This window comes from Natator depressus, chromosome 12 (genome assembly GCF_965152275.1).
Source record: "Natator depressus isolate rNatDep1 chromosome 12, rNatDep2.hap1, whole genome shotgun sequence".
NCBI classification, from domain to species: Eukaryota; Metazoa; Chordata; order Testudines; family Cheloniidae; genus Natator; species Natator depressus.
Genome location: NC_134245.1, coordinates 43,251,428 through 43,267,149, shown reverse-complemented (window position 1 = coordinate 43,267,149; position 15,722 = coordinate 43,251,428). Strand labels below are relative to the sequence as shown.

The window sequence follows — 15,722 nt, the reverse complement described above, 5'->3', positions numbered from 1 at the left end:
TCTGTGAAGCACTTTGCAAAATGGGGTCTTGATCTGATTGAATATTACTGTAATACAAGTAAATAAAATACTACACCATCAACAGTACTAATACTGAGAGGAGAGGCCCTTTCTGGATCAAACAGAGGATGCAGAACAAGCTTCTGTGGGATAACCCCTTGGGCTGCTACAGTTTCCATCTTTGAAGTGGCTATTGCTCCACAGGATACTGAGAGTAGGGCTGAACTCTAGGGAGCCGCCAACCTGTGTTTGGAGTAGCTATGTTTCGGGGGCGGGGGATGACAGAAGGGCTCTGGGGAGGGAGCAGGCAGGTGAAGGAGATAAAATGGACATACAGTTGGTGTTGGCATAGAGTGCCCGAAGGGAGAAGCCACTCAGAGTCAGTTCCCTCAGTTGATTCCGTTCACAGTGCAGCTGCTCCAGACTGCCAAGGAAGCTCAGATCCAGGTCAGTCAGCTGATTGTCTCGCAAATCCATGTGGGTCACAGATTTGTTCCCCTCCAGGCTGTCAACAGATAATCTCCACAGGTGGTTCAGCCTAAACACTCAGAGATAAGAGATAAAGGATCAGAGAAAAGAACACTGAAAGGTTTTCTATTTTTGGGGGGAGGTGGGGACAGAGTGAAATGATGGCAGGAGGGAGAAGTGGGAAACAGACAGGCTGGAGACTGCACCAAAAGGAGGGATGTGGGGGAGTCTGGAGACCAAACCCAGGATAAAGGACTGGGGGGGGTGAGTGAGATAGAGGAAGGGTTCTGGTGAAGGGGGATTTTCTGGGAGGGGTACAGACAGAAGCAGTCCCTATGTCTGTTCACCCACTATTCATTGTTGCATTAAATATTATTGGCTCTACTCAGTTTCTGAACACCTTTAACAGTCAGGAGATGCTGAGGGCAGCTTCCAGAGGCTAGCAGACGGAAGGCCTGGTTCTGGGACAGAGAGCTGTATTGTGTGTGGTCACACAGGAACCTGGGAAGGCACTTGCCATACATGTTAATTCAGCTATAAGATTTTTATGTCTCTTAGATTTTTATGTCTTTTATGATCAGAAGTCTCACTATGTCTTCTAAGGATGAAGCAGACCATTGCTGCAGGAATTTACAGGCTAGAAATCAGTACCTGTCTCATCTCCAGAGAAGCAAGTGAGTCAAAGCCAGGAGAGCCAGTGAGTTCCCTACTAAGGAGTAGCAGAGCAGCAGCGCTGAACACCAGAGGACTGGTCAGTGCTCAGTGACCTCAGCCACAGAACAGTTAGCCTGCCTTTCTCTTAAATACCCTCCAAAGTGGAATTTCCCAAGCTCTGAAAATACCAGTAAGAACACAACCACCCAGGATGTCTCCTAAGACATGCTAGAGCGTTTATACAGCTTCCTTTGCTGGAAGTGGGGTTGAGGAGCACTCTGGCTGATGGTATGTTCAAGCAGCTAGAGTCCACTTACCTAAGATCCACATATCTGATGTGGCTCATCCTGTTCAGCATCCCAAGGTTCAGGGTTTCCAGCTGGTTCCCTGCCATTGCCAGTTTGTCCAAGGCAGTGAGTTTCTCACAGACCACTGGCACCTCACTGAAGTTGTTGAAGGAAAGCCCGAGGGAGCAGAGCTGCTGCAGGTTTCCCAACTCTTCTGGCAAAGATGTGAGGAAATTCCCATCAAGACATAAGGTCTGGAGACTGTGGCAGGCAAAGGGAAAAAGAGAAACATTCAGGGATGGAGAATTGAGTCACCTGTTTAACATTGTCCGTGAATTTATACACTGGCTAATTACAGCTTGATTATTATTTCCAGTAGCTAACTGTGACTTGTTTCTAGAGTTGTAAGGTTATTACATGATTATTTATTATTCAGCTAATATGCTTGAGTTCTAAAATTGGATGTGTAAAATATAAAAGCTCCGGGTTAATATTTCACTTGTGTAGTTAAGCTTCTAGTTATAGGAATCAGTGGAAGTTAGCATAAACAAAGCGTAATTACTTTGTAACTGTAGAGTATTTATTTGACAAGCAAGATGGGTAACATTTATTGGACCAACTTCTGCTGGTGAAAGAGATAAGCTTTAAGAGCTTACACAGAGCTCTTCTTCAGCTCTGGGAAAGGTTCTCAGAAGCCATGTCTACACTAAACAGTTTTGTTAACAAAAGTCAGCTTTCGTCGACAAAACAGTGGAGGTGTAGACACTGCAATGCTCCTCCTGCCAATTTAACTCTCCTGCTATGCCGACATAATAAAAGCACCTGGACAAGAAGCATAGAACTTTTTGCAATGAAGTCAGTGTAAACACTGCGTTGCTTATGTCACCCTAAGTGGCCTCCAGGTAGTATCCCACAATGCCCATCATGACCGCTCTGGTTTGAACTCCGCTGCTCTGCAGCCAGGTACATAAGCATGCGTCCCTCCCCACTTAAAGCCCCAGAACTTTTGAAATTCCTCTTCCTGTTTGCTCAGTGTAGACAGCTCACATAGCATCGTCCCAGCTGAAAATGGTGGGTACCTGCAGCAAACACGCTCCCGCCTGAGTACACTGGAGTTGTTGGATCTGTGGGGAGAGGAGGCTGTGCAGTTGCAGCTCTGCTCCAGCCACAGGAATTTTGATACATATGGGCAAATTACTTGTGGCATGGAGCTTAAGGGGTACGAGAAGGACACGCAGCAGTGCTGTGCAAAGATCAAGGAGCTGAGGCAGGGTGTACCAGAAGGCAAGTGAGGCCAATCACCAAACTGGTGCGTTGCCAAAGACATGCCACTTCTACAAGGAGCTGCATGCCATCCTCAGCAACCCCACCTCCACCATCAAGACCCTTGTGGATACTTTGGGGAAGCTGGAAGCAGCAGAGTGAATCCTGAGGATGAAGTGGTAGACAAGGAAGTGGAGTTGGAGGAGGATGGGGGACAGGCAACAGAGATGTCTGAGGGCGTGGCAAGCCAGGACCTCTTTTTAACTCCAGAGGGGTATAGGCAGCCCCAGCACTCTGGCATGCCTCATGCGGAAGAGGGGAGCTCCAATAAATACTCATTGTACTTTGATACTGTAGGGAGAAATGAGGTAGAGCTAGATTTTTTTTCCCAAAGGATAGAAGAGGAATAGAAATAACCAACAGTAGCACTTTTTGCATCTGCTTCTCATTTCCCTGTGAACCTAGACAGAGGGGACCCGACAGAAAAGTTTGTTGATGCACACTGGGATGTGCCAGGAATTCTCCATACTGATCTCTAGGAAACTTTCATGGAGGTATTCTGCAATCCTCTGCCAAAGGTTCCTTGAGAGGGCTACCTTATTTCTTCCCCCGCAATAACTTTGCTGTGCTAATCGGCAATTACTTCTACAGGCGCCAAAGCAGCACACAGGTGAGCAGCATACAGACTCAGCCTGCAGCACCACCCATGCAGGAGCTGCACCCTTGCATCCCTGGTCACCCTGAGGAGCGAGATATCAGCTTCTATCACCCCTGCCTTTGGAAAACGGTGCCAGTAATCAGAATAGTGACCCTAGGCATTTGTAGTCACCTCACTCTGAAACCCACCCACCCTTTGTCCCATCTTGCCTCTTTCCCCCTGTGCCAAACCCACCATGGTTAGGGCTCTCGCTGTGCTGTGTGCCTGCTATAGGAAAGTTAGAAAGTGGTATAACTTGAAAGGAAACAAGGCTGTGAGTGCACTCATAAAAGTGCCCCTGTTTATTGTTTCTTTAGCTTTTTCAGATGCAGCCTTGAGGGTCTACTCCTGCACACCAGCTGAACGGCACTGTCTGATAAGGACATGAACAGGAGGAGTAAGGAAGACATGTTCAGGGAGGTGCTGCAATCGTCTGATGCTGCTGATAGCAAGCGGAGAGCATTGAGAGAGGCTATCAATGAAAAATTGAGAATGGATAGCCAGGAGAGGAAACGGGCTGGAGTGGATGATACAGCTGCTTGAGGGCCAACTGGACTTGCTGAGGTCCTTGATTGTGCTGCAGGCGGAACACATCCATGCTTGTCTCCCCCTGCAACCCAAACAGAAACGCCTTTTATGCCTTCCCCAAACTCCCCACACACCCCATTCTTTGTGTGTTCCTGGTCCGTCGCAGTAGTCAATGCACTCCACCCAGGAACATGTTTCACAATGACAGCTGGACATACACCCAGCTGTGAAAGCATCATTGTAAAAAGTGCTCTTCATTGTCATGTCTCTTGTAGGTAACAGAAATATTTGTATAGCTGTTAAATAAAAGTGTACGTATAGAAAGAAAATGAATCTTTATTGGTCTACTGCACATGGTGGTTGCTGCTGAAATTAATACATAATAGCAATCACTGCATTTGCAAAGTAAAATTAATGCACACACAGCAATCATTATAAGGCTCAGATTACAGTGCAAGAAAGCAATGCCTGGCTCAATTCATTAGAGAAAGTCATATTACTGGGGCACATTGTCAAAATTCTCCTTCAAAGCATTCTTGATTTGAACAGCTCCCTGCTGAGCCCCTCTAACAGCCCTGGTATGTGGCTGCTCAAAAGCAGCTTCCAGCCAATCCATCTCAAGCCTCCACCCCCTACGGAAACTTTTCCCCCTTGTTTCACAAGTGTTATGCAGAGCACAGCAGGCTGCTATGACCATGGGAATATTTTCCTCACTGAGGTCTAACCTGCCAATAGTGTCAGGAACCCTTTAATCTGCAAAGGCACGTTCAATGGTCATTCTGCATCTGCTGAGTCTGTTGTTGAAGCGCTCCTTGCTACAGTCAAGGTTTCCGGTGTAAGGCTTCATGAGCTTCGGGAACAATAGGTAGGCTAGGTCTCCCAGATCACAATTGGCATTTCCACTTCCCCAGTTACAATCTTCTGGTCTGGAAAGAAAGTCCCTGCTTACAGCTTTCTATGCAGGCCAGTGTTCCTGAAGATGCATCATGCACCTTCCCTGACCACCCTGCACTAACGTTGGTGAAACAACCTGGTGATCCACCAGCGCTTGCAATACCCTAGAAAAGTAGCCCTTTCTGTTGATGTATTCCATCGCAAAGTGGTCTGGGGCCAAAATGGGGATGTGCATGCCATCTATTGCCCCAAAGCCATCCACTATTTCCCACACATTGCCCAGAGTCACAGTCCTTTGTAATAGGAGGCAACTAATGGCTCTGCACACTTGCATTACTGCAACCCCCACAATGGACTTTCCACCTCCAAACTGCTTCAAAACTGATCAGTAGCAGTCTGGAGTTCCCAGCTTCCACACAGCAATCGCCACTCACTTCTCTGCTGTGAGGGCAGCTCTCATTTTGGTGTCCTTGCACTGGAGGGCAGGGGCAAGCTCCGCACACAGTTCCAGGAAAGTGGCTTTGAGCATCTGAAAGGTCTGCAGCCATTACTCATCATCCCGTACCTGCATCACAATGCAATCCCACCCTAAGTGCTTGTTTCCCAAGACCAATATCAATGGTCCACGGTGTGCAGCTGCCCCATGAATACCAACAGCAATCTTGAATTGTTTCTTTCCATGGCATGCAGCAGGGCAGACACCACAGTGTCATCAGATTCGCAGCTCATGAAATACTGCAGGATCAGCTGCGTTGTGTTTGTAATGCTCATCACAAGACTGGAGAGCAGTGCAGGATCCACACTTTCAGACAGAAATGGCAGGTGCACAGTTTACAGGAGCCGTTGAAAAGCGGCGCAAAACATAGTAAGAAGCCCATGGAATGATGGGATGAAGAAAACTGCATCATGGGATGCTGAGCCCTCCCCCATGATTCACTGTGATCCCTTCCCAGAGCACCCAGTGGCAGATGGTGGGGTGCTGCACAGTGGGATAGCTACCACTGTGCACTACTCTCTCTGTCAATGCAAGAGCACCAACTGTGGATCCACTCCTCCAACACAATGAGTGTTCCGTGGACATGCAAAAGTGGTTTAATTACAGCAATGGATGATCGCCGACCTAATTTAAGTCAACTTAACTTTGTAGTGCAATCATAGCCAGAGTGTCACAGATAAATATCAGGTGGCACAGAGTATTTAGCATAAGTAGTTACCGCATATTGTAAAAGCCCTTTCCAGGTGAAGTGGCAAGTTAACACCTCCACAGTCACAGGACATAGTGAGTTACAGATTGTTGTAATAAGCCATAAATCCAGTGTCTTTATTAGGACCATGATTGTTAGGGTCTAGTAAAGTTATGAATGTAAGCTCCCAGGCTTGGCTTTGGAAGTGATTGTGACAGGGCATCACCCCACTCCTGCCTCTTTTCTAGCCACACACCACTCAAAGACCTACTTCTGGCCAAACACCTTTTGTGCAATTTATTTACAGTGTTCTCTCCTCCACCTTTACAAACTTGTGCAGCTCTGTATTTCCAATAGCATATACTCCTTAGGTATCGTCCCACTGAGAGATCTCTCCTGGCTCTGACTCTTCAAAAGTGAAATCCCTGCAAGCTGCATGGAAACTTTTTAAAGACACCATAACAGAGGCTCAATTTAAATGTACACCTCAATTTAAAAAATATAATAAGAGGACCAAAAAATGTCACTGTGGCTAAAAAACAAAGTAAATGAAGCAGTCAGAGACAAAAAAGACATCCTTTAAAAAGTGGAAGTTAAATCTTATTGAGGAAAATAGAAAGGCATATAGACTCTGGCAAGTGAAGTGTAAAAATATAATTAGGAAGGCCAAAAAAAGATATTGGAAGAACAGCTAGGGGTGGCCAACCTGAGCCTGAGAAGGAGCCAGAATTTAACAGTGTACATTGCCAAAGAGCCACAGTAATATGTCTGCAGCCCCCCATCAGCTCCCCCAGCCCGCTCCCAGCACCTCCCACCCACCAGCAGCCCCGCCAATCAGTGCCTCCCCCTCCCTACCAATCAGCTGTTTTGTGGCGTGCAGGAGGCTCGGAGGGGAAGGAGGGAGGGCACTGCAGGCTCAGGGGAGGGGGCAGGGCCTGTGGCAGAGCCTGGGGTTGAGCAGTGAAAACCCCCAGCACACTGGAAAGTTGGTGCCTGTAGCTCCAGCCCCGGAGTCGGTGCCTATACAAGAAGCCGCATATTAACTTCTGAAAAGCCACATGTGGCTCCGGAGCCACAGGTTGGCCACCCCTGAGCTAGTCAAAGACTCAAAAAGTAACAGCAATTTTTTTTAAGTACATCAGAAGCAGGAAGCCTGCTAAAGAACCAGTGGGGCCACTGGACAATCAAGATGCTAAAGAAGCACTCAAGGAAAATAAGTCCATTGCGGAGAAACTAAATGAATTATTTGTATCAGTCTTCACAGCTGAGGATGTGAGGGAGAGTCCCAAACCTGAGCCATTCTTTTTAGGTGACAAATCTGAGGAACTGTCCCAAACTGAGGTGTCATTACAGGAGGTTTTGGAACAAATTGATAAACGAAACAGTAATAAGTTACCAGGATCAGATGGTATTCACCCAAGAGTTTTGAAGGAACTCAAATGTGAAATTGCAGAATTAATAACTGTAGTATGTAACCTATCATTTAAATCAGCTTCTGTACCAGAAGACTGGAGGATAACTAATGTGAAACCAATTTTTAAAAAAGGCTCCAGAGGCAATCCAAGCAATTACAAGCAGGTAAACATAACTTCAGTACCAGACAAATTGGTTGAAACTACAGTAAAGAATAGAATTTTCAGAAACATAGATGAACGAAATTTGTTGGGGAAGAGTCAACATGGTTTCTGTAAAGTGAAATCATGCCCCCGCAATCTATAATTCTTTGAAGGGGTCAAATAGCACAAGCACAAGGGTATTCCAGCGGATATAGCATACTTAGATTTTCAGAAAGCCTTTGACAAGGTCCCTCACCAAAGACTCTTAAACAAAGTAAGCTGTCATGGGATAAGAGGGAAGGTGCTCTCATGGATCAATAACTGGTTAAAAGATAAGAAACAAAGGGTAGGAATAAACGGTCAGTTTTCAGAATGGAGACAAGTAAATAGTGGTGTCCCCTATGGGTCTGCACTGGGACCAGTACTGTTCAACATATTCATAAATGATTTGGGAAAAGGGGTAAAAAGTGACGTGGCAAAATTTGCAGATGATATAAAACTACTCAAGATAGTTAAGTCCAAAGCAGACTGCGAAAAGTTGCAAAGGGATCTCATTAAATTGGGTGATTGGGCAACAAAATGGCAGATGAAATTCAATGTTGATAAATGCAAAGTAATGCACACTAGAAAACATAAGCCCAGCTATGCACATAAAATGATGAGGGCTGAATTAGCTATTACCACTCAAGAGAGAGAGATCATGGAATCACTGTGGATAGTTAATCTGAAAACATCCACTCAACTTGCAGTGGCAATCAAAAAACCTAACAGAATGTTGGGAATCATTTAAAAAGGGATAGATAATAAGACAGAAAATATCATATTGCCTCTATAAAAATCCATGGTATGCCCACATCATGAATATTGTGTTCAGATCTGGTCAACCCCTCTCAAAAAAGAGATACTGGAATTGGAAAAGGTACAGAAAAGGATGGAACAGCTTTCATATGAGGAAAATTAATAAGACTGGGACTTTTTGGTTTGGAAAAGAAACAACTAAGGGGGGATATGATAGAGGTCTATAAAATCATGACTGGTGTGGCGATAGTAAATAAGGAAGTGTTATTTACTCCTTCTCATAACACAAGAACAAGGGGTCACCAAATGTAATTAATAGGCAGCAGGTCTAAAACAAACAAAAGGAAGTATATTTCTTCACACAACAGTCAAGCTGTAGAACTCAAGTGCCAGGGGATGTTGTGATGGCCAAGACTATAATAGGGTTAAAAAAAAGAACTAGATAAGTTAATGGAGCCTAGGTCCATCAATGGCTATTAGCCAGGATGGGCAGGGATGCCAAACATGTTCTGAAGTGTCCCTAACCTGTTTACCAGAAGCTGGGAATGGGCGACAGGGGCTGGATCACTTGATGATTACCTGTTCTGTTCACTCTCTCTGAAGCACCTTTACCACTGTTGGAAGAAAGAATACTGGGCAAGATGGACCATAGGTCTGACCCAGTACTGCTGTTCTTATGTTCTAAGCTTCTCAGTCTCTTCCCCCCACTTGGCACTTCCTTTCTGTACCTTTTCTACTTTTGGGGTTAATTAGCCTTGTAGCTCTCTCCAGTCCAACCCCAATCGCTCAACTGGACACAGTTTTGCCCCTCAGGTTTACTCCAGGGTGATTTAATTGGTGATCCAGTTATCAGACTGTTGGTACAGCTACTGTTGCCCAGCACTGTCACATTTACTCTGAAGGTGTCCTTTAAGGATGAGGACTGACAGGTCAGATACGAAGTGATTGCTTTGTGAAAACAGTTCACCCACAGGTGATCTGGTGTTTTTGTCTTTCAGCATCTTTCTATGAGTTCATGTGAGAGCATAGTGATTGTCTCATTTCACCCACACGCTTGTTAATGGGGTATTTAATGCACTGGATAAGGTACACCACACATTGTGATAGGCAAGTGCAGGACCCATGTATCTTGAAAGGTGTATTGTGTTGATCATCATAGCAGTGGAGATACACCTACAGGTTTTGCATCTCTTGTTATGGCAGGATTTGGTGCTGCTTTGAGTTGGTGTATCCTGGTCAGTGCAGAGCTTTCTTCTGATGATGACAACTAAGTCTACCAATGTTAGGTCGACGTACAGCCACTGCAGTAATTACTGCTATTTTTCATGTCCACACTACCCTCCTTCTGTCGGTGGTGTGCATGCTCACCAGGAGTGCTTGCCCCAACTTATGGGGGACAGTGTGGGGGGCTGAGAGGCCAGGCACCCAGTGCCAGGCTGAGAGACCAGGCTCCCAGCTGGGAGCTTGGTGCCAAGTTGACAGGCGATGTAAGTAACACAGTGTCTACACAAACATTGCGTCATTCTAACTATATCGACCTCAGTGCTGCAACTCTCGTGTAGGTAGAGTAATTAAGTCGTTGTAGTGAGGGACTTACATGGGCAGGAGCAACACTGTAGTGTAGACACTTAAAAGGTTAGGTCGATGTAAGCTGCCTTATATTGACCTAACTCTGTAATGCAGACCTGGCCATATTTATAGTGGAAAACAATAAGAAGTTTATCATCAAAAATTCAAGCGATAGTGACTAAGTGGAAGCAAAGAGTTACATATACAACAAAACAACAAAAGGCTTTCTAGAAACTAAACTTAACTAACAAGCTAGCTTTCTGTCTAAAGTTTACCTCACCACCAAAGTTATCTGCAGCATTTTCAACCACCGTTGGGTGAGATGCCATTTTCATGAATGTAAACGCACTGCTTGTTTACTTCCTGGGTCCAGAATAAGAGGGTGTATTCTTTACCTTCTACCTATACTCCCCATAGTTCATTGCCTGTATTCAGAGACTGTATAACCACCTGTAACTTGTTTTTCCTGTGTGCTCCTTCCCTGCTGACTTCATGTCTCTTTGATAACTTTGCATGTAAATGGGCATCCATTTATAACGCTTAATTTACTCGTCTGACAGAAAACCTTTTTTTCACTCCTGCTAGTGATTCACTCCTTAATACAGACTCTAAGAATATATTTTCAGTGCATATATACACAACTCCTTACACAGTATCTGTACATACATTTCACAACTATATTAATAACCAGTGTGATCCTGGCTTTCATGTAAGCCTTCACATAACATTTTTTGGTGCACCAGAACGTACATACCAGAATCAGGACATTCCTGTAACACACTGGTCAGCTGGCATTAAGGGCTCCTTGGGTCATATTGTGAAAGCCACTCTTGAGTTCTCAGTAAGCGTCACAGAGCAAGAGGACCTGTCTCACCAGTGATGCCTTTACTCTGTCTGCACTCAAACCAAGACATAGGGCAAGTCTATAACCACAGATGAAAGGTGTTTAAGGGCCAAGACAAAAGTCACATAACTCACTTGAACAGGTTGCCAATCTGGCTTGGCAGGTGATGAAGCCCATTACAGGAAATGTTGAGTTCAGTCAGAGTGGAGATCTCACACAGCAATATAGGAAGCTCCCCCAGCATATTATGGGACAGGTTCAGGCCCTTCAGCTGAGAGAACCTAAATGTCAAGTGTACAAATTATTCATAAAGCACAGTGGTTAGTGACAAATACACGTACAAGGGCAAGCACAAAGGTTGTCTGAAGTAGTCCAAGTTCTTTCATAAATATGGTACCCTCTCTTCTCAAACCAGTTATAGCATCGCATTTCCTGCACCAAACAGACTATAATCCATCAATAATATATACCTAAGGCCCGGACCGGCTCTAGGATTTTTGCTGCCCAAAGGAAAAAAATTTTTGGCTGCCCCCGCTTTTTTTTCATGCCCTCCCTGTCCCTGGCTCTGCCCCAACTCCGCCCCTTCCCAACCCCTTCCCCAAATCCCTGGCCCCACCTCCTCCCCCGGGCGTGCCGCATTCCTCCCCCCGCATTGCTTCCTGCGGCTCCCCCCCACCCCTCGCCCTAGCTTACCTCCGCTCTGCCTGCTCCCCTGAACATGCCGCTGCTCCGCTTCTCCCACCTCCGTCTCAGGCGAGGGAGAGGCAGCGTGTTCAGGGGAGCAGGCAGAGTGTAGGTGAGTGAGGGTGGGTGGGGGAGCACAGGACGTAATGGGGCGGGGGTAGAGGAACCGCTCCCTACCCCAGCTCGCCTCCGCTCCCCCACCGCTGCCTCCCCCGAGCGCGCTGCCGCTCGGCTTCTCCTCCCTCCCTTCCAGGCTTGCCACACGAAACAGGCGTGCGGCAAGCCAGGGAGGGAGGGGGAGAAGCGGAGCGGCAGCGGCACGCTCAGGGGAGCAGGCGGAGGCGGAGTGGAGGCGAGCTGGGGCGGCGGGGGCACATTTCTAGGGGCAGCATAGCAGGCGCCGGAATGCCGCCCCAAGCACCTGCTTGTTTTGCTGGTGCATAGAGCCGACCCTCCCTAAGGCTAAGATTTTGTCATGGACATTTTTAGTAAAAGTAAAAGGTCACACGCAAAAAACAAAAATTTACGGAAACTCTGACCTGTCCGTGACTTTTACTAAAAATATCCCTGACAAAATGGGGATCTGCAGGTCCCCACACTGCCTGAAGTGGGGCAGCTGCACAGGGGCTAGGAGGCCCTAGGAGGCTCCGGAGGCCCAGGGCAGCGGGGAGCTCAGGGGTTCCCCTGCAGCAGCTGGGAGCTGCGGGACTCCCCGCTGCTCACAGCAGCCAGGAGCGCAGGGGTTCCCTCACCACTGGCAGCTCCGGGGGCCCTCGCCGCTTGGGAGCTGCGGGGTTTCCCACTGCCTGCAGCAGCCGGACGGTCAGGGGTTCCTCTGCCACTGGCAGCTCTGGGGGCCCCTACCACCTGCAGTGGCCAGGAGCTTGGGGGTTCCGCCGCCGTGAGCTTGCGGGTACCCCCCGTCCGCATCGGCTTGGAGCTCCAGGAGCGGCCAGAGGCAGCAGGGTACTTCGCAGATCCCTGCCCCCACGGGTGGCAGGGGAACCTGCAGCTTCCGACCACTGCAGGCTGAAGTCACGGAGGTCGCTGGAAGTCACAGATTCTGTGACTTCCGCAACCTCTGTGACTAAATCATAGCCTTATTCATAACATTACTTCTGCTCTATATTGGGTAAGACAAGAGAAGTCTAAAGTTAGGTTAACCCAGCTATGTTGCTCAGGAGAGTGGGAAAAGGCACAGCTAGGTAGTTAAGATGACCTAAATCCAGATAGACAGCTCTAGGTCAATGGAAGAATTCTTTGGTCGAACTGGCTACTGCCTGTTGGAGGAAGATTTACTACAGCAACAGGAGAACCCCTCCCTTTGCCTCAGTGAGTGTCTACACTTAAGTGCTGCAGCAGTGCAGCTGCAGTGTTTCGAGTGAAGACAGACTAAGAGTTACATACACTCCCATCTCTTTAAACTCAGAAGCAAAGCAGAAAATTATTTGTCTGCTAGATAAACACCTTGGATTAGGGACTATAAACATTAGAACAGATTAATTAGCAATTTAAAATAATTTCTTCCAACAACAGTGTGTGTCATCTGAAGGATGGGGTGGAGGATTTCAAATTTGGGTTGAAAATCCTCATTTCAGTAAGTCTACCTCCAACGTACCATTTGGGGGTGGTAAGCAACAAAGGTGGGACAGGAAAGCAGGAAATGAAACTGTTTAGCCACCAGATTAACTAGGGCCTTGAATGAATTTGGTGAAAGGCCAACAGAAAGAGGTGTTTGGTGTAAACCAGGCACGTCAAAAGAAACCTCAAAAGACATAACCAGGGCTGTAAAGGGGAAAGGTCAGAGGCAGTGTCTCTGAGGCCACATTCCACACTTGGAAAAGTGAATTGCTAAATTAACGTTTTTCGCTGTAACTGGAGTTCTTTTAAGATGGACTCTACATTTTCACATTCATAGGGTGCACAGCTGGTGCCACTCTGATAGCAGAGTGTTTCACAGAAGTACTCATTGGAGTGCTCTCATGTCCCTCCTGTTCCTGGTTGTGATGGAATGGTATTACTACTTTGGGAAGAAATTTAGGATGGGGACGATAGGCGCCTGCTTCCTCTGGGCCCAGGTGTTGCTCAAGCCCCTGCTCCGCCCCAGGTCCCGCTCCCACCTGCCCCCTTCCCCCAAATCCCCAACCTCATCCCACTTCTTCCCGCCCCCACTTTCACCCCTTCTCCCAAGTCCCCACTCCCACTCTGCCTCTTCCCGCCCCCTCCCCACTCCTCCCAGAGCTTCCTGCACGACAGGAAACAGCTGATTGTGGCAGGTGGGAGGCGCTGGGATGGACGGGGAGGAGTTGAACGCCAATGGATGGGAGGCGCTGGAAGTGGGGGAAGGAGAGCTGCCTACCAGTGGGCACCCACTAATTTTTTTCCAGGGGTGCTCCAGGGCACTTTATTCTTGTGGAAAACCATGAATGACAAAAAGAAAAGGAGTACTTGTGGCACCTTAGAGACTAACCAATTTATTTGAGCATAAGCTTTCATGAGCTACAGCTCACTTCATCGGATGTATTAAGTGGAAAAAATGAGCTCATCTTAAGTGATCACTCTCCTTACAGTGTGCATGATAAACACCCATTTTTTCACGTTCTGTGTGTATATAAATCTCCTCACTGTATTTTCCACTGAATGCATCCAATGAAGTGAGCTGTAGCTCACGAAAGCTTATGCTCAAATAAATTGGTTAGTCTCTAAGGTGCCACAAGTACTCCTTTTCTTTTTGCGAATACAGACTAACACGGCTGCTACTCTGAAACCTGTCATGAATGACAAATCAGCCATGAGAGCTTGTATTTCACTTACTTTTCTACCAGATAAGGAGTACTTGTGGCACCTTAAGAGACTAACCAATTTATTTGAGCATAAGCTTTCGTGAGCTACAGCTCACTTCATCGGATGCATACTGTGGAAACTGCAGAAGACATTATATAATGTCTTCTGCAGTTTCCACAGTATGCATCCGATGAAGTGAGCTGTAGCTCACGAAAGCTTATGCTCAAATAAATTGGTTAGTCTCTAAGGTGCCACAAGTACTTCTTTTCTTTTTGCGAATACAGACTAACACGGCTGTTACTCTGAAACTTTTCTACCAGATGTGATTGCTATAACAAAAGGTGTCTTAATTGAAAAGTGAAATAGGGAACATTTCCCCAAGGTTCAAAGGAAGGTTTCACAAGCTGAATAAACAGTAGGTTGAGGTCCCATGTTGGTGCTGGTTCTTTGGCTGGAGGGTAAACATTCATTAGTTCCTTCACAAATCTTAGCTGTATCATGGGTAAATACAGTCTTACGATCAATTAGCACATGGTGTGCAGAAATAGCTGCCAAGTGCACTTTGACGATGATCTAGAGAGTCCTTATAATTTCAAATGGAGCAGGTACACCAGTATGGATGGAATGAAGGCTGATGCTGAATCCAGGTTATTTGCCCAAAATTGAAAAAAAACGGTTACTCATCCTTTTTGTAACTGTTGTTCTTCAAGATGTATTGCTCATATCTATTCCAGTTAGGTGTGCGCGTGCCGTGTGTACGATGTCGGAAACTTTTCCGTAGCAGCTACCCATCGGGCCGGCTGTGGAGCCCCTTGGAGTGGCGCCGATATGGCGCTCTATATACAACCCTGCTCGCCCAACCCCCTTTCAGCTCCTTCTTGCCGGCAGAAGGTGGTGGGGAAGTGGAATAGATATGAGCAACACATCTCAAAGCACAACAGTTACAAAAAGGATGAGTAACCGTTTTTTCTTCTTCGAGTGCTTGCTCATATCAATTCCAGTTAGGTGACTCCCAAGCCTTACACTGGAGGTGGGGTCAGAGTCGGTATTGCAGACTGAAGAATCGCCCTGCCGAAGGCCGCATCGTCATGAGATTGATGGACGATGGCATAGTGCAACATGACGGTGTGCACCAAAGCCCATGTGGCAGCCCTGCAGATTTCCTGGAGGGACACATGCGCCAGGAAGGCTGCAGAGGAGGCTTGAGGTCTCGTGGAGTGAGCCATAACAGTAGGCAGAGGGACATTTGCAACTTCATAACAAGAGCAAATACATGAGGTAATCCATGAAGATATCCACTGGGAAGAAACCAGCGCATCTTTCATTCGATGAACAACTGGGTTGTCTTGCGGAACGGTTTTGTTCGATCTATGTAGAAGGTGAGCACCCTTCTGACATCTAGTGAATGCAGCTGCTGCTCCTGAAGATTGGCATGCGGTTTTGGGTAGAAAACGGGCAGGAAAATACCCTGGCTGCCATGGAAACGGGATACAACTTTTGGTAGGAAAGCTG

General features: G+C 46.8%; 1 protein-coding gene across 1 annotated transcript in view; it reads right to left on the bottom strand.

The window, feature by feature from the left end:
- The window catches only part of PHLPP2 (PH domain and leucine rich repeat protein phosphatase 2), a 152,819-nt gene that overhangs the window by 68,790 nt on the left and 68,307 nt on the right, over positions 1-15,722 (bottom strand). Inside the window, exons 7-9 of the mRNA XM_074969029.1 lie at positions 10,877-11,023; positions 1,440-1,670; positions 336-538 (exon numbers count right to left, since the gene is read on the bottom strand). Coding sequence (XP_074825130.1) covers positions 336-538; positions 1,440-1,670; positions 10,877-11,023 — 581 coding nt within the window. The remainder of the gene's footprint in view (positions 1-335; positions 539-1,439; positions 1,671-10,876; positions 11,024-15,722) is intronic.